The 21237-nt window shown below is 45.9% G+C and overlaps 2 protein-coding genes across 2 annotated transcripts; one reads left to right on the top strand and one right to left on the bottom strand.

Moving 5' to 3' along the window:
• Nucleotides 1–12427: 12427 nt before the first annotated feature.
• Nucleotides 12428–15516, bottom strand: LOC125552123 (probable ADP-ribosylation factor GTPase-activating protein AGD6). The gene is made up of 3 exons (XM_048715602.1): nt 14584–15516; nt 13658–13747; nt 12428–13212 (listed from the first exon to the last, which is right to left on the bottom strand). Exons 1-3 carry the CDS (start codon nt 15385–15387, stop codon nt 12703–12705), a joined length of 1404 nt encoding a protein of 467 aa, XP_048571559.1. The 5' UTR covers nt 15388–15516; the 3' UTR covers nt 12428–12702.
• A 118-nt stretch (nt 15517–15634) lies between these two features.
• LOC125552124 (polyadenylate-binding protein 4-like) lies at nt 15635–21021 on the top strand. Its single transcript, XM_048715603.1, has 10 exons — nt 15635–16312; nt 17708–17826; nt 17917–18110; nt 18229–18485; nt 18581–18687; nt 18795–18984; nt 19102–19388; nt 19474–19605; nt 20318–20497; nt 20599–21021. Exons 1-10 carry the CDS (start codon nt 16018–16020, stop codon nt 20806–20808), a joined length of 1971 nt encoding a protein of 656 aa, XP_048571560.1. The 5' UTR covers nt 15635–16017; the 3' UTR covers nt 20809–21021.
• The last annotated feature ends 216 nt before the right edge of the window (nt 21022–21237 follow it).

The following is a 21237-nucleotide window of genomic DNA, read 5'->3' on the forward strand; positions in this document are numbered from 1 at the left end:
CACAATGCTTGAATTGGATCCACCGGAGAAGAAAATGAGTGAAGAGTGACAAACTTGAAGCTTCGTTAGAATCTTCATGAGAATCACCGGATACGAACATTGAAAGAAAAGAATGAAGAGACTTCACAAGAATAAAATGGATACTTGATTAAGAAATCCGAGACCTTGAAGAAAAAGGGGTGGGAGGGTGGGAAAATAAAGGCAACTTGGGATTGATGAAACGAACACCGTTGAGAAAACTGAGATTGAATCTTATGGATGTTGAGAAAGAACGGATCTGCTTGAAGAGAAAACACACCGGTTGAAAAAGAATTACCATGACAATCTCCATGATCTAGAAGGATTAGTATTCACATCGGAGTATGAGAATACTGTTTCAGAAAGGTATGGAATCAACACTTGACATTGAAGCAACTCGAATACCACAACTCAAAACAAAACAAGGATTGGCTTGCAGAATAAGCCAGAACAAACATATGATAGAGATTTCGTCTGAAGTTTTCGTGGTGGGGCCTACACGGGCTCGATCGTACAGCACCATCATGTACAAGGCAGTGCACATGACATACGAAGCGTCCCCGAGTCGGCATAGCCAAGGACTCTTTAAGACACAACGAGACCACTGTAAAATCGACCGTGAATAGGCGGACCACTAGACGTCGAACCCCAATTTCATATCATACACCTGTCGGAAAGATATCCTAAGAGCTACTTGAATTCCCACTTATAAACTCCCGAAATTTTCCGGTTATGCAATCAGGTGTTGGGGATACAGGGGAAGCATAATATCTCACCCAAACTAGCAAATCCTACATCCAGCTGTATCCATCCTTCAACACATAACCAAGAAACCTTCGGAAATCATCTACCTCAACCTTCGAAAAGCATCCGTTATACGAGTTATGGCAATACTCCCGAACTCCCGCCCCAGTACTGGGTGGCGTCGAGGTTATCTCACCAACGAACTGCATAAAAGAGATTTTCGATGTTGGCGTACTAATCTCAGGTATTCCAGAATTGCAACGGTAAAATTATGACGACAACACCTCAGAGCTCAACTCCCCGGGACACTTCCACAAAACCCCTGGCAGGAGGCACCAAGACAATGTTCTCATCATAAAACCATCAGAACGATTCCAAGATACCCGCGTGATCCTAAAAAAATTTAGTGAAATTTGAGAAGAGAAGAGTCAAAACTCTACGTCAGGATGACTTACCAGAGCGATGAGGAGACTGGAAAGTAAAAAGAATTCCTAAACTCTCCGATATATAATTCCTAATGACTCAAAACATTTTTCTAGACACAACTCGGCCGCTAAAACGATCAAGCAATGGGGGCTCCTAAGGTCGGGGACGGCTCTGATTACCAACTTGTAACGCCCTCGATGCGGCTATATCTCCCACGTGTCGAAGCACGACTTAGAGGCATAACCGCATTGAAAGCAATGTCGCAAGTGAGGTAATCTTCACACAACCCATGTAATACATAAGGGAAAAGAGATACATAGTAGGCTTACAATCGCCACTTCACACAAATACATGAATAAAGCATTACATCAACCAAATACAATCAAGGTCTGACTACGGAACCAAAATAAAAGAAGAACCCCAAATGCGACACGGTCCCCAATCGACCCCAACTGGGCTCCACTACTGATCAACTAGAACGAAACAACACAAAGGACAAGATCTTCATCAAGCTCCTCCTTGAGCTTGGTTGCGTCATCTGCACGGTCTCATCGGCACCTGCAAGCTGGTTTTGGAAGTATCCGTGAGTCACGGGGACTCAGCAATCTTGCACCCTCGCGATCAAGACTATTTAAGCTTATGGGAAAGGTAAAGGTATGAGTTGGAGCTGCAGCAAGCGACTAGCATATATGGTGGCTAACATACGCAAATGAGAGCGAGAAGAGAAGGCAAAGCACGGTCGGTAAAAGTATGATCAAGAAGTGATCCTAAAACAACCTACGTCAAGCATAACTCCAACACCGTGTTCACTTCCCGGACTCCGCCGGAAAGAGACCATCACGGTTACACACGCGGTTGATGTGTTTTAATTAAGGTCAACTTCAGGTTTTCTACAACCGGACATTAACAAATTCCCATCTGCCCATAACCGCGGGCACGGCTTTCGAAAGTTCAAATCCCTGCAGGGGTGTCCCAACTTAGCCCATCACAAGCTCTCACGGTCAACGAAGGAATAGACCTCCTCCCGAGACATTCCGATCAGACTCGGTATCTTGGTTCTTCAAGACACTTCGACAGGTTAAAACAAGACCAGCAACACCGCCCGAATGTGCCGACAAATCCTGATAGGAGCTGCACATATCTCGTTCTCAGGTCACACTCAGATGAGACTAGCTACGAGTAAAACCAACCCTCAAGTTTCCCCGAGGTGGCCCCGCAGGCAGCTCAGTTCGGACCAACACTCAGAGGAGCACTGGCCCGGGGGGGTTAAAATAAAGATGACCCTCGAGAGAGCGACTCCCAAGGGAAAAGTAGGTGGTGGTGAGGCAAATGGTAAAACCAAGGTTGGGCATTGCTGGAGGAGTTTTATTCAAGGCGAACTGTCAAGGGGTTCCCATTATAGCCCAACCGCGTAAGGAACGCAAAATCCGGGAACATAACACCGATATGACGGAAACTAGGGCGGCAAGAGTGGAACAAAACACCAGGCATAAGGCCGAGCCTTCCACCCTTTACCAAGTATATAGATGCATTAATTAAATAAGATATATAGTGATATCCCAACAAGTAAACATGTTCCAACAAGTAACAACAACTCCATGTTCCAACAAGGAACATACTTCAATCTTCACCTGCAACTAACAACGCTATAAGAGGGGCTGAGCAAAGCGGTAACATAGCCAAACAACGGTTTGCTAGGACAAGGTGGGTTAGAGGCTTGGTTCAACAATATGGGAGGCATGATAAGCAAGTGGTAGGTATCGCAGCATAGGCATAGCAAAAGAGCGAGCATCTAGCAAGCAAAGATAGAAGTGATTTTGAGGGTATGATCATCTTGCCTGAGATCCCGCAAGGAAGAAGAACGAGTCCATGAAGAAGACAAACGGACGTAGACGAACGGGTCCTCACAATCACGACATAATCGGAACCAACCCGAAGAAGCAACACCGGAAAGAAAGCAAACAATATAGTAAACAACCATGACATGAACATGGCATGATGCACAAACAAGTATGATGCATGTCCGGTTTAATGAAGCATGGCATGGCAAAATGCACAAACAAAACTACAAATTACGTGGAGCTCAATATGCAACGAGTTGCATATTGACGAAACACCACATGACTTATTTAGTTCTCTCCTGTTTATGTACCCAACAAGATTAAATGTTTATTAACATGGCAAGAGGGTGAAGCACAATAAAACTACCTATCTAGGCAAGTTTAAATGAGGCCGGAACATCGAACAACAAATCCGGAAACTCCTCATGAGCATATTATAGATTTGGTACTGTTCTGCCCTAAACCATATTTTATAGTTGTTAAACATGCAAAACAAGTAGACCATGTTAAACTAGGCAAAATTCCACCCCATTTGCATATAAAGATTATTAAATTCCGAGTTACGGTTATTTAGTTATGAATTAAAGCATTTTAATATGGCATAGGAGCAAATTTAACCAAACATCATTTTTAAACATTTTAAACATGGATGAAAGTTGCATATTATGAATCTAGACAAAATTCTAAGCAAGTTTCATATATAAAACATTTTAATCCGATGCACAGTTGTAAAGTTATTAAATGCATGAAGCATGAGGGTTGTTCTGTAAAACTGTAAACCTCTGGATAAATGGCAAAATTCACAGGACCAGGAAAAAAACAATATGGGCCGAAACTTGTTGGACCCAACAGGAGGAGAAAAAAAAGGGGGGCGCTGCTCACTTCGCTCTAGGGAGCTGGGCTTGGCGCCTGTGCTGGGCCGGCCTTGGTGGATCGAAAGAGGGGATGGAGGGGGCGTGGTCAACGCAGGCGCTGGGCTTGACTGCTGGTCGTCTCCTCATATGGATGCAGAGCAACGGCGACAGTGGGGGTTCAGGGAACGGCGGCGTGAAGTAGAGGAGCGGCGGGGATGGCGGGGCTCGGCGCGGATCCATGGCGTCGAGGCGCGAGCAAAATCATCGCCGCGGTCACCGTCCTCGCATGCATGTCGTGGGACTTGGCGAGCGGGGCGCAGCGACCTGAAGAGGCGGCGCCGATGGCTGGGAACTTGGGGGCGCCGGCGGCGTTGGTTGAAGGCTCCGGCGATGGGGACGACGGGAGGCGTCAGATCCGGGGTTGGGGAATCCATTCCCGGTGACAAGATGACCTGGCACAGCGCGGGCTTGGAGATCCGGGCGGCGACGATGAGGTCCAAGGCGGCAGGGGCCTCCTGCTGGTCTTCGGAAGGAGCTTGTCTCCCTGCGTCGACGAAGAGAACGGGGAGGCTACAGAAAATGAAGGACGATGGCGCGAGGTGGTGCGGCAGCGAGGCTGATCCGGCGCGGATCCATGGCGTCGAGGACAATCGGTGGCCATGGCAGGCGGGTTCCCTGTGAAGAAGAAGAGAGCAAGGGGAGAGCTGCGCGTAAGAGAGAGAGAGAGAGAGAGAGAGAAGGAAGGGAAAAGAGCAGGGGGAGGAAGGGCGCAGGGCACGGCCTGGTTCGGTGGTGGTAGTCGCCGTTGGCGTCTGGTACTCGGGCAAGGCGGCGCTGGTGGATCGAGGTGCTCGGGGACGAGCGAGCAGAGGAGGGGATCGATGGATCTGATAGGCTTGGCACGGAATGCAAGGAGGAGGAGGGCATCAGGTGGCGGCGCGGATGGACTGATGGGACAAACGGGCTAAAATCTAGGGATTGGTCTAGGGTTGCCACTATATATAGCAAACCGGATAGGTTTAGGTGGGTAACTCATCCCTTCGATCGTAATCGGACGGTCAGGAAAAATAGGCTAGGGAGTCCAAAGAGAAAAACGGAGACGTTTTGTAGATGTTTGGGGATGATCCGAACACGACGGTGACGACTGCTCGGGTCGGGTCCGGGACAATTTTCGGACGCGCGCGCGAGGAGGGCCGCGGGCTGACGAGAGAGGATAGGTTGGGGGCTAGCGGTGAGTGGACTGTGTAGACGGTCTCGAGCTGAGAGAAGAGAAGAGAGAGAGGCCCAGCGACTGTTTCCGGAGACCGAAAATGTCTGACGTTAGACCGGCTATATTGCCGCTATAGTTTAACGGTTGGGCTATCAAACGAGCTCCGAATGCGATGAAACTTGGCGGGCGACCTACTAACAACATAACAACACCGCACGCCAACTTTCAACCCATTCCGAGAACATTTTCCGGCCACTTATAAAATAATATTTCGGACATGCCGCGGGCGCGTGCGAGTGTGGTTGGGCTCAGAACGGACAACAGACGAAACTGGAGAAACCCGGACGGATGCACGTTTTGAAAACATGAAGATGCAATGCGGATGATGACATGGCAAGATGCGACATGCAAGCAAAAGACAAGGCAACAACAGCGAATAACTGGAGGACACCTGGCACATCGGTCTCGGGGCATTACAAGAGTATCGTCCACGTACCCTTGTAGACCGTAAGAGGAAGCATTATGACAACGCGGTTGATGTAGTCGTACGTCTTCACGATCGACCGATCCCTAGTACCGAATGTACGGCACCTCCGCGATCTGCACACGTTCAGCTCGGTGACGTCCTACAAACTCACGATCCAGTAGAGCTTCGGGGGAGAGTTTCGTCAGCACGACAGCGTGATAATGGTGATGATGTTGCTACCGATGCAGGGCTTCGCCTAAGCACTACTATGATATGATCGAGGTGGATTATGGTGGAGGGGGCACCGCACACGGCTTGGAACAATCAACTTGTGTGTTCTAGGGTGCCCCCCTCCCCACGTATATAAAGGAGGGAGGGGAGGCCGGCCGGCCTCTCTAGGCGCGCCAAGGGGGGAGGAATCCTACTCCTACTAGTAGGATTCCTCCTTTCCTAGTCCTACTAGGAGGGGGAAGGAAGGAGAAGGGGAGGGGAAGGAAAGAGGGGGCGCAGCCCCTCCCCTAGTCCAATTCAGACTAGGCCCATGGGGGGCGCGCGTCCAGCCCTCGTGGCTTCTCCTCTTTTCCCCTTAAAGCCCACTAAGGCCCATATGTACTCCCGTATTCCCGTAACTCCCCGGTACTTCGAAAAATACCCGGATCACTCGGAACCTTTACGATGTCCGAATATAGCCTTCCAATATATCAATCTTTACGGCTCGATCATTTCGAGACTCCTCGTCATGTCCGTGATCTCATCTGGGACTCCGAGCAACCATCGGTGCATCAAATCACATAAACTCATAATACCAATAGTCACTGAACGTTAAGCGTGTGGACCCTACGGGTTCAAGAACTATGTAGACATGACCGAGACATGTCTCCGGTCAATAACCAATAGTGGAACCTGGATGCTCATATTAGCTCCTACATATTCTATGAAGATCTTTATCAGTCAAACCGCATAACGGTATACGTTGTTCCCTTTGTCATCGGTATATTACTTGCCCGAGATTCGATCGTTGGTATCTCAATACCTAGTTCAATCTTGTTACTGAAGGAAATATGCCCTAGAGGCAATAATAAAGTTATTATTTATTTCCTTATATCATGATAAATGTTTATTATTCATACTAGAATTGTATTAACCGGAAACATAATACATGTGTGAATACATAGACAAACAGAGTGTCACTAGTATGCCTCTACTTGACTAGCTCGTTAATCAAAGATGGTTATGTTTCCTAACCATGGACAAAGAGTTGTTATTTGATTAACGGGATCACATCATTAGTTGAATGATCTGATTGACATGACCCATTTCATTAGCTTAGCACCCGATCGTTTAGTATGTTGCTATTGCTTTCTTCATGACTTATACATGTTCCTATGACTATGAGATTATGCAACTCCCGTTTGTCGGAGGAACACTTTGTGTGCTACCAAACGTCACAACGTAACTGGGTGATTATAAAGGAGCTCTACAGGTGTCTCCAAAGGTACATGTTGGGTTGGCGTATTTCAAGATTAGGATTTGTCACTCCGATTGTCGGAGAGGTATCTCTGGGCCCTCTCGGTAATGCACATCACATAAGCCTTGCAAGCATTGCAGTTACATGAGTTAGTTGCGGGATGATGTATTACAGAACGAGTAAAGAGACTTGCCGGCAACGAGATTGAACTAGGTATTGGAATACCGACGATCGAATCTCAGGCAAGTAACATACCGATGACAAAGGGAACGACGTATGTTGTTATGTGGTCTGACCGATAAAGATCTTCGTAGAATATGTAGGAGCCAATATGGGCATCCAGGTCCCGCTATTGGTTATTGACCGGAGACATGTCTCGGTCATGTCTACATTGTTCTCGAACCCGTAGGGTCCGCACGCTTAAGGTTACGATGACAGTTATATTATGAGTTTATGCATTTTGATGTACCGAAGGTTGTTCGGAGTCCCGGATATGATCACGGACATGACGAGGAGTCTCGAAATGGTCGATACATAAAGATTGATATATTGGAAGCCTATGTTTGGATATCGGAAGTGTTCTGGGTGAAATCGGGATTTTACCGGAGTACCGGGAGGTTACCGGAACCCCCCGGGAGCTAAATGGGCCATGATGGGCCTTAGTGGAAACGAGAAGAGGCAGCCCTACATGGGCCGTGCGCCCCTCCCCTCCCTTGGTCCGAATTGGACAAGGAGAGGGGGCCGGCCCTCTCTCTCTTTTCCCCCTTCCACAAGTCCTATTCCAACTAGGATTGGGGGGGGGGAATCCTACTCCCAGAGGGAGTAGGACTCTCCTGGCGCGCCCTATGTGGCCGGCCAGCCTCCCCCCCTTGGTCCTTTATATACTGAGGCAGAGGCACCCTAGAACACACAAGTTGATCCACGTGATCATATTCTTAGCCGTGTGCGGCGCCCCCTGCCACCATAGTCCTCGATAATATTGTAGCAGTTCTTAGGCGAAGCCCTGCGATGGTAGAACATCAAGATCGTCACCACGCCGTCGTGCTGACGGAACTCCTCCCCGACGCTTTGCTGGATCGGAGCCCGGGGATCGTCATCGAGCTGAACGTGTGCTAGAACTCGGAGGTGCCGTAGTTTCGGTGCTTGATCGGTCGGGCCATGAAGACGTACGACTACATCAACCAAACGCTTCCGTTGTCGATCTACAAGGTACGTAGATCATATTCCCCCTCTCGTTCTATGCATCACCATGATCTTGCGTGTGCGTAGGAAATTTTTTGAAATTACTACGTTCCCCAACAGTTACCGGCAAGTCTCTTTACTCGTTCCGTAATGCTACATCCCGTAACTAACTCATTAGCTACATTGCTTGCAAGGCTTATAGTGATGTACATTACCGAGAGGGCCCAGAGATACCTCTCCGACAATCGGAGTGACAAATCATAATCTTGATCCATGCCAACTCAACAAACACCATCAGAGACACCTGTAGAGCACCTTTATAATCACCTAGTTACGTTGCGATGTTTGGTAGCACACAAAGTGTTCCTCCGGTATTCGGGAGTTGCATCTTGCATGATCTCATAGTCATAGGAACATGTATAGTTATGGAGAAAGCAATAGCAACAAACTAAATGATCATCGTGCTAAGCTAACAGATCGGTCAAGTCAATCACATCATTCTCTAATGATGTGATCCCGTTAATCAAATGGCAACTCATGTCTATGGTTAGGAAACATAACCATCATTGATTCAACGAGCTAGTCAAGTAGAGGCAAACTAGTGACACTCTCTTTGTCTATGTATTCACACATGTACTAAGTTTCCGGTTAATACAATTCTAGCATGAATAATAAACATTTATCATTATATAAGAAAATATAAATAACAACTTTATTATTGCCTCTAGGGCATATTTCCTCCAGTGTGATGGTGTTTAACTCTGTTATCTTGAACCACAAAACTGTCTGTAGCAACACGCCATGCAAAAATTCTGATTTACTGAGAGATCCGAGCCTTCCAATAATATTTCATAGCCTCCTTTCCCCATTTACATCACCACCGGAACTCCCTAACTCCATATTAGTGTCCGTTAGGTTCAGCGCCAATCTATACGCAGTTTTAAGTGAGAACAGCCTGTGTTTCTTGTAGTGCAAAGAAATAAAATCTTCCTCACCCAAAGTCAGAATACCATACTTGTTGATTGTGCCCACACATGTCATGCTCGATGGACATATCATACACATGACAAATTTGCATCTTATGCATGGATTGACTCATATTACGATTGCCTTGTTGCATCTTGTATTCCCATGTCACCCATGATATATGAGCTTGTGCATTTCCTTAGCAAATTTGTTGTGATCTTTCTTGATGGCATATTCATACATCATGATCATATTGCCCACCATCAATTGCATGATCACATAGTCACATTGAGCACCAATTACCATGTTCATGCTTTTGATACACCGTCTCTCTATGACATCATTTTGCACCGTGGTTGCATTGATCACATTCACAACACATATGTGTGCACAATGATTGCATTTTCGCCCATGAATGATTTGCATATCTTTCTAGATAATCTTGATAAGCTTCATGCACCTTGTCAGGATCAATCTTGTTGCACGGACTCATTCTTACATGATGGACACCTTGTGTGCGCTAACCATTGTATTTCCAAGTGTCGTTTGTGTTTGCTCTTTTTGCATGTGTACCACTCCGGAGACACCTTGGAGTACTTGGATTGTGCCATGTCTTCCACTTCGTCCAACTACAAGTCCGTCGACGACAACCGTTTCCATGGAGATGAGGTTTTCGATCCGAGGTCGGATCTTTCCCAAGGGAGGGGAGATGATGCGGAGCATCCTATGATCATCCCCATGTACACTACGACTTCTCCCCAAGCCCCTAGTGCCCATATGTTGAGACCTCAAGCATATGCCATTGGACACAAGGTGAACTCGCTCCTTTCCGAATCTTCCCTTTCCGCATGTAAGACATGGATGCTACCTCAAGCGCGGGCCTTGTGCATACTCAGGCCCATCCGAGGAGATCATGGAGAGCCAACGGGCCAAGGCCAAGTGCGCGCGGGAGCAAGGGAAGGAGAGCCAGCCGCTACAGCCCGAGCGGTACTACCGCTGAAGACCCACAAGCGGTGCAACCGCTCAACCACCGCCCAACAACCGGCCAAGCTTCTGTGATCGAGCGGTGCAAGGCCGGTGCAGCACCGGTTTATCCCCGTAACAGCCACCTGACCGGTACAACCGCCCCAAGCACCGGTACAACCGCTGAGCACATCCGCAAGTACCTCCAGGAACCAGTACCTGAGCGCCCAGCGGTACAACCGCCCCCATGACCGGTACTACCGCCCTGCCTGTGCGCAGTGAAAGGGGTTTCACCCCATGTATCCCCCAACTTACCCCTTGGACTATAAATACTTGTCCCTTAGCTCCGTACTAGGGGCAGCGTTGGTTTAGCTCATTTGAGAGATAGAGCTACGCTCATCCATATCGGATCTCCTCCGTGCGAGAGACCGCGGCCTCTTCGGAGAAGATCCCTTTGGATTCAAGCCCCCTTTCTAAGGGAAGATCCCCCCGTGGATTCAAGACCTCCTCACGGAGAAGACCGGCTACCCTTGTATCGTCCTTAGTTGTCCGTGGATCGTGTATCTTCTCTTATGTATTCGAGAATCTAGCACATGTGTGACTTATTCTTGTTGGTCTAGTGTTTCTCTTGTGTTCCCCTTGTGTTTTCCCTCTCTTTCCACCTCGTGTTCTTCGTGTTCTTCGCGGGATTCCGCTCCTATCGTGAAAGATCGGGCCACTAGGGTTCTACCCTACATCAATACCTTGCCAAGTAGCCGATGCCACTTGAGGGAATACAATGTCCAACAAATGCCCATGAGGATAATAATTTGCTTTCATCACCTTTGCACAACGAGTCCGGGAAAACCAATAACTGTCAAGCTTTGTTTGTTTGGAAATTGATAAAGCTATGTGTTTGTTTGGAAATGCAATTTTCAATGAGAATAGTGTGATGCCAAGATTGATTCTCACCTAGGTCTAAAATTGTTTGGCTAGAGCTCGCCAAATCAATGCTTCAATACTATTTTAGTTCAACCTTCACTATTTATTATTTTAATTTTGTAATAGAATAATATGAATATTTTGGAACTCTAGTTCAATGTTGCAAATTTACGTTCAAATTTGAAGCAACTAAAGATTCTTATTCAGTACGTTGCCTTAGGTTATACTCCTACCTAACAATTTCCTATAAAAATTACTATCTCTAACGAAGTGTAAATAATAGAAGATAATGATGCATAAAGACATCAATGCAACATCTAGGTTTTGAGTCTTCAGATCCTTCGTACATTCTCAAACTATCAAATTCTCACCTCTCCTGATTTTACTCTACATTTTACGACGGTTTTCGGAGCACGTCTTACACATGACTTTCTGTTTGAATTTTATCGTAAATTTACTCGAGTTTTCCAGAACACAACAATGCACATACATAATCATCAGGTTTTGTGGAGCTCAGGATCCAGATCACAAAAAGGGTACAGAAACTTAATGTCTTCATCAATACTCAGAGAACTCTAAGAATCCTATTGCACTGCCAAATGGTTATTGGGGATATTTTATACTGGACCAGTGATGGAGAATCCATGGAGTGACCCACATGGACCACATGATCGAATTCTGAATACAAGTTGGCATGCACATGCTCCAACTAAGCAAAAGCCCCAGCAGGTGCACCTCCTCGCTGTACCCTATCTGTCTCTCCACATGAGGACTGTGATAATACATAGGATTATCATTGCATGCTGGAGTACATTCACAACAACAAAAAATGGGGCAAGTAGACTACTTGAGGTCTCTGCTCTAGGTCAAAACTACAGTTTCATAAGAGTACAGTATTGTATTTATGTCCATCATAATAAAGGCATAAATACCAGTATTACAAGGGCAATAACTCACTCCTACATCGTTAAATTTTAATGTGGAGATTTGTGACGATTTTTTATTTTGTTCATTTGGTTGATAAAATAGTGTACGAGTTAGATGAGCAAATCAGATATTATAAGGGCACACGTTTTTTTCAGTGTAGGATCTTCCAAAAGGGGACACACAGTCAGCCCCTTCCTGGAATCAAGTGCCATACGTTGTTTCCAGTGTAGGACCTTCCAAAAGTGGACACACAGTCAGCCCCTTCCTGGAATCAACCATCGAAAGGCAAATCATGTCGCACCAAAGGCCAGAAAGGCACCGAAGGTCTCAGTGCCTTATCAGCTGGTGGATCGGCGCCAGAAAAGCAATGGCAACAAGATCACAATATATAATACAGCAGAAATTGACAGCGCATGTGCCACCCCTCTTGCCACTTGCAACTACGACAAATCAGCACAAGGAATAAAGAATCTGCAGGGGAAGTATGTATGTGTAGATTACAATTTCAATTCGACGCTTCTTAATAGCTGGGGATGGCAGTTTCAAATGAGGCTTGGCCATATGAACATGCCGCTAGACATAACAATTGTAGACAACTTACAAAAAAAAAAACTCTTTTACTCTCCAACACTTAGGTATCCTGAAATAATAACCACGCTCACATTTTTCTGGCATATAACTCTGCAAAGTATATGGCTCTCACAAAGAGACCAGCATCAGCGGAAGCCGCCGCCGTCGGCCCAATATGACCCGCCCGCAGTTCCATTCTGATTGCTCCCACCCTTGTTGGCTGGGCTGTGATGGCTGTAACTATCAAAACCGTCATCTTTCGCATCATCCCAGCCGGCCCACGAGTCGCTGCTCTGGCTTGTCTTGGCAGGCTCTTCCTTCTTGTCTTGGTCATCCCAATCATCCCAAGAATTGGAATTGTGGTTCTGGTTCTTCGCTGATCCATCTTGCGGAGAATTCCAGCCGTTGCCGTTGCTGGTCTCCTGATCATACCTGCGGTAAGGCTCGTTGCTGTTGTTCTGCTGCTCCCTTTGTTGCCAATCATCACCCCAGCCACCGCCCACTCCCCCTTCCTTGGCATATTCCTCTACCTTTTGTGTGGCCAATGCCATCACTCCTTTCATAATCCCCCAGGTTCTGCTTCCTATCTCTGCAGTTTTATTGGTAACAACATTGACAGTTTCATTCACCTTCTGATCATAACCCCCTTCCCTCATCTGCATTCCAGAGAAGGAACATTCTTAAAAGACAAATATCGATGTAACATGAGAATAAAGAACACGACAAATAATCTAAAATTCAGCATGCACTATATCCTGAGACAAGGATTATGACAAGATATGTTCACTCAGCGCCTAGTCATGGGTGGAAGTGTGAAACAAGACAAGATACTGAACATCAGGCGCAGTAGAAATAAATATGAATAGAATAATATTCTTGAGTTAAGACTGCTCCAAACAGAGAAGACAGTTCATATAACTATTACAATGTCAAACCTTGCTTGGAGGACACCTTCCTATCATATTAGTATTCAGGAGAGTCTAACAAGATTTAATCAAGATACTAGCTAAACACAGCGAACAAAGAGCATTTTTCATGATCAACTAGACTACGGAAATTCAACTCTTGCATATCACAAATCAGGCAAAGCATTGCAAGTACCTTTGATTGAATCTCTTTTGTGCCAACTTGGACAACAGTAGCAGCAGATTGGGCAGCAGATGCTGCAACAAGCGAAAGGCGTCCAAATCCCTGAAAAGGTAAAATGGTAAGGAACATATACTCATGAGATTAAACAGAAATCAAAACAATGTCCAATTATGACATGACTGTCTAACCATATATGCACATGATCCAAGTATGACATCTCAAGCTTGGCACCAAACAAAATATAACCTTAAGTAACCAAATGACGGATGCAGATGTACTTTGCTAATATAATCTGAAGGAGTGCTGCTGGGGACGTTTATAAGGCACTAAGGCGAGCACCAACTGCCCTGACGCCTAAGTGACGCCTAAGCGCCTAAAGCGGGCATAATTGTAAGGCGCCGCAAGGTCACCTTACCGCCTAAGCGTCCAAGGTGGGACGCTTTAAAAACAATGGCTGGGGTACAGTAATAAACCACATTAAGTCTATAAGGAGAAATTGTTGATGATCAGGATCAGGCTACAAATGGTGATCCCACAGCTATGTCAATATGCATAGCTTAATGAAGACACGGTAGAAGGGGCACTTTAACTACATGCGAGGGGAGGTTCACAAATCCGATGAAGTATAAGATGTGGATGTCCCAGCACTCTAACAGGGGCAATATCAGTGATGCATAGTTAACAGTGGTGACAATATAGCCATTCATGACTTGCTGTAATAGGATCCCCGGAAGAAACCAATTTTATGAAATAGCAGATTTTCCTTTTTGAAAACAGAAGTATATGCTCTTCCAATACTATTGCAGTATTGGGGAAATGTTTGGAGATTCGTTGATTCTAACCACAAAACTATACATCATGTACTAGTAGTATTATGTTTGCAGGTATATAGGGAGTAGTTGATAATATCATAAAAAACAATGACCTGTTTCGTTTACCTGGGAAACGACCTGCATGACATCGCCCTGGGCAGCACCGTTGTTGTTCCTGTTCGCCGACGGCGGCGGGGTGGATCCGAAGCCAACGTACTTGCCGCCCTGAGAGGGAGGGATCCCCTGAGGCTTGGACTCGTTCTCCGCCATTCTCCTAGCGAAAAAATCCTCCTTGCTGGCCGCCGACGCCTCAAGCTCCTGCTTGGTGTATATGTCCTGAGTGGACTTAGACCTCGTCGGCTGTCTCCCCGAATCCGCTCCAGCGCCAGCAAACGATCCGGCCGATTGGTTCCTACGCATATCCGGACGGACCTCGTCGTCCCAATCGTCCCATCCACCGCCACCGCCACCGCCTCCGCCCCCTACTCCGGCGGGCAAGGGCGGCCTCCTGGCGGGGGCGGGGGCGCCAGATCCGGGCGTCTCCTTAACGACGGGCGGGTCGGTCCACGCGCGGCCCTCGGCGAGGGCGACGATGCGGTCGCGGTAGGCGGCGGCGGCGTTGGAGTTGTACTTGGGGATGTGGGGCGTGTCCTTGGGCACGCCCCGCGCGGTGAGGAAGGCGTTGAGGCGGTCGTTGCCCCCGGCCTCCATCTTGCGGAGCTGCGGCTCGGTCCAGGAGTCCATGGTGACGGAGCGGACGAAGCTGATGTGCACGCCGAGGCCCCGGTGCTTGCCGGAGCACTCGAGGCACATGAAGACGCCGTAGGAGACGCTGGCCCACTGCGGGTTCCTCTGCGCGCAGTCGACGCACGTCTTGTTCCCGGGCTGCCCCTGCAGCTCCCTGAGCCGCCTCGCCGCCGTGGACGCCATCGCCGGGATCCGGATCTGCCGCGCCGGATCCGGGATCGGGGCCGGTTGGTGGCCGCGGGAGGGCGAGGAGGGGGAAAGGAGGTGGTGGTGGTGGTGGAGGGCTCGCCGACACGGAACGGGGAGCGAGCGAGCGAGCGAGGGGGAGGTCAAATACCGTGCGGTGGACGCTTGTGCCCCTGGGCGCGCCGGGGCCGCGCCGATGGCAGGCTGGTAATTTCTCCCCGCGGCGGGAGGGCAGGGCGGGGACTCCTCACGGTAGGCGTGGCCGAACGGCCGAACCGAACTGCCCGCGACGCCGACAGCCCGGGCCCACAGCGCAGCAGCAGCGGGACGGACGGGCGAGGAAACTGGGAAAGGGAGCGAGGGGTCAGGACTCAGGAGGAGTCCTACTCGTAGCCGAGTCGGGTCGGGTAGGGCTCGGGTGTGTGGGTGGGCGCTGCACGCGATACAGCCGGGTGGCCATCGGGTGGTTTGGGGTCGGGACGGGCCGAAACGCACGCGGGGCCGTCGCTCGGCAAACAAAAACCGACCCCTCCTCTCGCCTCGCGGTTTTTTGACCCGTCGTTTCCGTTTCCCGCATTGCGTTAGGAGTTAGGACGACGACGCGCCGAGAGCCCTAGCCGATCGATCATGGCGGCGGCGGCGCCGGAGGCGGTGGAGGTGCCGACGGAGGAGACGCCCGCGCCCGCGCCCGCGCCCTCCGTGGCCGCGGCGAGCGATGATCAGGCGGCGCCGGCTGCCGCGGGAACCAACGCTACGGTGCCCGCGCTCTACGTTGGCGATCTCCACGAGAACGCACAGGAGGAACACCTCTTCGACGCCTTCAGCAAGGTCGGCGCCGTCACCTCTGTACGCGTCTGCCGCGACAACGCCACTAGCAGGTCGCTCAGATACGGCTATGTGAATTACTTCTCCCAAGCCGATGGTATACACGCTCTCTATCGCGCTACTGTCTCAATCCATCCATCTCATTTTTTTCCTTTTCTACCATGTCACCGTGAGCTACCGCTATGTATCTTCAATTTCGATTTTTCCTTGATAGCGATATGGGGTGCCATGTTTTTTCCTATCATTATTTATTGCGGTCTTATTTCATGGATTTATACAAAATAGGTATGTTTAATTATATATCAAACATCTCTGCGTGGCATCAAAGTGGGCGTGTTTAATTATATATCAAACATCTTTGATGGCGTTTGAACAAGCTATATGGGTCGTTGTCATCCAACTGTCGTTTTCGTTGCTGTAGTGTGTTGCCACTTTTGAATTGATAGCCATCATCGGTCCCTTATGGTAACCGGGGGAATTGCATAGTTTGGGTTGTTCAACATGCAACTAGTGCACCCATCACATAACTGCCATGCGTTGCTTAATCTTGAGCTTGTATGTCACATGCAATTTACTCCCTCCGTTCCTAAATATAAGTTTTTTTTATAGATTCCACTATGGACTACATACGGAGCAAAATGAGTGAATTTACTCTCTAAAATATGTCTATATACATCCATATGTAATTTGTAGTGGAATCTCTAAAAAGACATATTTAGGAACGGAGGGAGTAATTGTTAATCTTTAAATTTTACCATGTATGGAATGTATTTGTGTCATGTGTGTGTGAGAGAAAGAAAGAGAGAGTGCGTGAACTGGCCATATTTGGGTTACAACCCATCCTTTTTACATGCATGTTTGGAAGCATGAATTAGTATCTCTTCCAAAACTAGAGATTGCGGCAATGTTAGCAAGGAAACAATGTTTGGCTTTGAGGCTTGGTTCTGGTGCTAGCTGAACCGGTTCACAGAGAGAGTAATATTTATGTTTATTAGTACATCTCCTTTGTACAAGTTTAAGATGCACGGTGATATATTGTGATGTGGAGCAAAAGATTGGTATCGATTATTCAAAGTTGAGTTCCTTTTCCATTGAAGATGGTAGAAATAATAATTTAGGAGACTTTGTCTGCACGCACTCCCTTCTTTATATATATTGTTCCTTACAATGTCTTGCAATCGCACAATTTCCAATTTTTAAGTTAATGCCCGATCCATGGAAATGTGAATGAATAAGTTGATTACTACTGTCTTGTCGCTCTCTCCAGTTTTTCCTATGCTTGTTGTATAAATTTACTCTTTTTTAAATATATATATTGAAGGTATAATGTATGTTTTACCAACAACTTGTCTACTTTTCTATTTATTCGTTCTCTCTTTCCTTCATTATCTTATTACCGATTTCATTGTTCAACAGGGCCCTATGCCCAAACTACTTTTGTTTATGGAGGGATAATTGATTGGCTTTTGACTTGTTTTTTAACTGTTGACAGCAACGACTGCTTTGGAGCAGATGAATCATAGCCTTATATTGGACAAACCAATTAGAGTAATGTGGTCAAATCGAGATCCCGATGCCAGGAGAAGTGGCGTTGGAAATGTGTTTGTGAAGGTAAAAAGATAAAATATGTTCTTCATGCTAATATTTCTCACTCTGTATTGCCATATGTAAGTACTAACTTGATATTGTATTAATTGACAGAACTTTGGGGATCATGTTGACAATGTAATTCTTCAAGAACTATTCTCCAAGTTTGGAGAGATATTATCTTGTAAAGTTGTTAGAAATGAGGATGGCACAAGTAGAGGCTATGGTTTTGTTCAGTTTGCAGCACAAGAGCCAGCAGACATTGCAATAGAGACTCTTAACAACTCTTACTTTGAGGGCAGAGAGTTGTAAGTCAATGTTTCTGTAATACAACTAGTACATGACTTTATTTTATGTTAATTTTGTCTTCTTTTTTTAACATTTCTACTTACATAGTTTTGTTTTACAATGATCAATCTTGTGTAGGCTTGTTGCTCATTTCGTTAAGAAGAGCGAACGATCCGCCAATAATGATGACAAGTACACTAACTTGTATATGAAGAATATAGATGATGACATGACAGAAGAACTTATTAAATTAAAGTTCTCTCAGTTTGGTCAAGTAACTAGTGTGAAGATAATGAAGAGAGATGATGGAACATCCAAGGGTTTTGGGTTTGTTAGTTTCAAAACCCCAGAAAGTGCCAAGAAAGCAAAAGAGACCATGAATGGGATGGCTTTGGGTATGTATATTACTGCCATGCTTTTCATTTCACAAATAACTTTTAATGGTCGATGCATTTTTACTTAACAATGTTAATCATATTTTCATTATTAGGAGCGAAAACTTTGTATGTGGCAAGGGCTCAAAAAAAGGCTGAAAGAAAGCAATATTTGCAGCTCTTACATGAGGAAAAGCGCAATGAAATAATCACTAAGAGCAATGCAAGTTCCATCATTATCTCTTTTATGTCTCCTCGTTGTTCCATCCTATATATTCACGTATATGCATTCACGTCTTTCATTTACAAATGTGTATTTAATTTTGACAGGGGTCCAATGTGTATATCAAAAATATTAGTGATGAAGTTGAAGATGATACTCTTCGCGAGCGCTTTGCTGAATTTGGAAACATTACATCAGTAAAGATTATGCGTGATGACAAGGGCATTAGCAAAGGATTCGGATTTGTATGTTATAGCACACCCGATGAAGCAAAGTGTGCCGTAGGCAACATGCGTGGTAATCCTCTATTTATTTTGCAGCGACTTATAGTTATACATTGACATCACGATACTAAGAATGTATACATTGACATCACGACACTGAGAATGTTTTGTTTTGTTTGAAATAAAACAGGTGTCATGTTTTATGGCAAACCATTGTATGTTGCTATTGCTCAAAGGAAAGAGGACAGAAAAGCAAGGCTAGAGCAACGTTTTGCTGAACTTGCTACGATGGCAGGAACTGCAAGCCCTGTGATCCCCACAGATTATCCTCATGTGTACTTTGCCCATCCCAGTACACACTTTCCCCAGGGTCCTTCAAGGCAAGGTTTCATGTATCCACCCATTGGGTTCGGCCAAGAATGGAGGCAGAATGTGTACCCTTCGCCGCATAGTATCCAACAAATTCATGCACCACTCGTATGTCACTGACTTGTTCTACTCAAAATTCATTTTTTAAGTGCAAAAAACTGGTTAAAACTTCTTAACTTTAATTTTTGCATAGATGCCAAATACTCCAAGGCAGTACAGAAACAATAGGGGACGAATGACCGGGAATATGATGACTTTTCCCCACACTGTTAACTATGTGTCACACGCTCAGACAGCTAAAGATTTCATGTCCATGTCCCGGCAGGTATGTTTATCACTTCATTTTATAAATATCTAATATTAACGAATGTTAAACGGTTTTTAGTGAGAAAACAAATGTTTTACTTTTTAGTCTATTTAAATCGTGGTTAGTCTAACAATCTTGTTGCAAAGTTTTTTGTTGACACTGTCACGGATTATTTTGACCACTAATTTTCCATCTCAGTATAATTCAGCAAAGGCATATAGCGTGAACATACTTTTTGAGACAAACACATGTGTATTTCAAGTATCTAAGTAAAATTGGAAGATAATAATAGTCAAGATTTTGAAAGATACATATGTGCAAAACAACTTTTAAGGAACGAGAAGGTAATATATTGTTTTGTGGCTTATTTAAACGTCATCCTTTTCCTTTAGTTAGCCCCCCCCCCCCCCCCCCCAATTACTATTGGCAATTCAATCATACTAAGTATACATTGTCTTGTGGCAGAACTTCACTAACACGGAGTGTTAGGCTACCACCTAGCACTTTATTAATTAACAGTACTTGATAATTCTTTCCTTCTGAAGAGTTTAAGGTGCAACCTGTTACTATTGCCAATTCAATTATACTACCTAGACGTTGTCTTGTGACAGAACTTCACTAGCATGGATTGCTAGGCAGGGAACTACCTTGCACATAGTTAACATTATCTGATCCAGTTATGCATAATTTATTTCCTTTTGGAGAGTTTAAACTGCTACCTGTCATGCAGCAATTCGCTCATGCAAAGTACATTCCACCTGATGTTATGAGCAATGGCCTGGCCATCCATCACGGCGGCCCTATTTCGTCGCTGAATGATTCTTTTGCCAGCTTGCTGGCTGCTGCTCCACCTGAACAACAAAGGGATATGCTCGGGAATAGGATATATCCACTGGTCGAGAGATATCATGTAATTCCTCATCTACTTTAATCCCTTATTTTGCTTCTTTCAAAACCAATAACTGAGGGACCTAGCAGTTGCACTAACTTGGTATGCCCTGTCTGTTGCAGCCTGATCTGGCCAGTAAGATCACTGGAATGTTGCTGGAGCTGGATACTTCTTATTTGCTCTCGATGCTGAATTCGCAGGATACCTTGTCTGCAAAAGTTAACGAGTGTGTGCAAGCTCTCCAAGGGCAGCAAGCGGCAAAAAATAAGCCTGAGGATCTGGAGGCCCTACACCCTGGCTTCCTCGACTCTACCGGTGTAAACGCCAACTGAGAGGGTTCACAACCAGGCCAAGAACCTTCCATTTTCTTTTCTGGACAGGGATTTTTGGGAACTAGATAGCCGTTCTTTCTTATTTTAGTTTGTGGAATTTTTACCGATTGGACTTATGAGTTACTTGTTACTTATACAGAATAAAAATATATTGGATTTAGCTAGAACCTTGCGAGTTTTATTATTATTATTATGACATCCTATGAATGAATCTTATAGAGAATAAATGACTTTTGGTGACTTTACTATGTTGCTCTTCCTCTGACGTTATGAACATTTCTGCCTTAAGTCTGCAAGGTTTCTCCATATATTTTAATTTATTGTGGAGTCTATATAGAGATTAAAGTGTAGACCTGGTGTCGTACAATCTTCATATACTCACATCAGACTATATTTCTGAAACCATGTAGATTATCTGAAGTCCAAGCT

This window comes from Triticum urartu, chromosome 4 (genome assembly GCF_003073215.2).
Source record: "Triticum urartu cultivar G1812 chromosome 4, Tu2.1, whole genome shotgun sequence".
In the NCBI taxonomy this organism is placed as follows: Eukaryota; Viridiplantae; Streptophyta; class Magnoliopsida; order Poales; family Poaceae; genus Triticum; species Triticum urartu.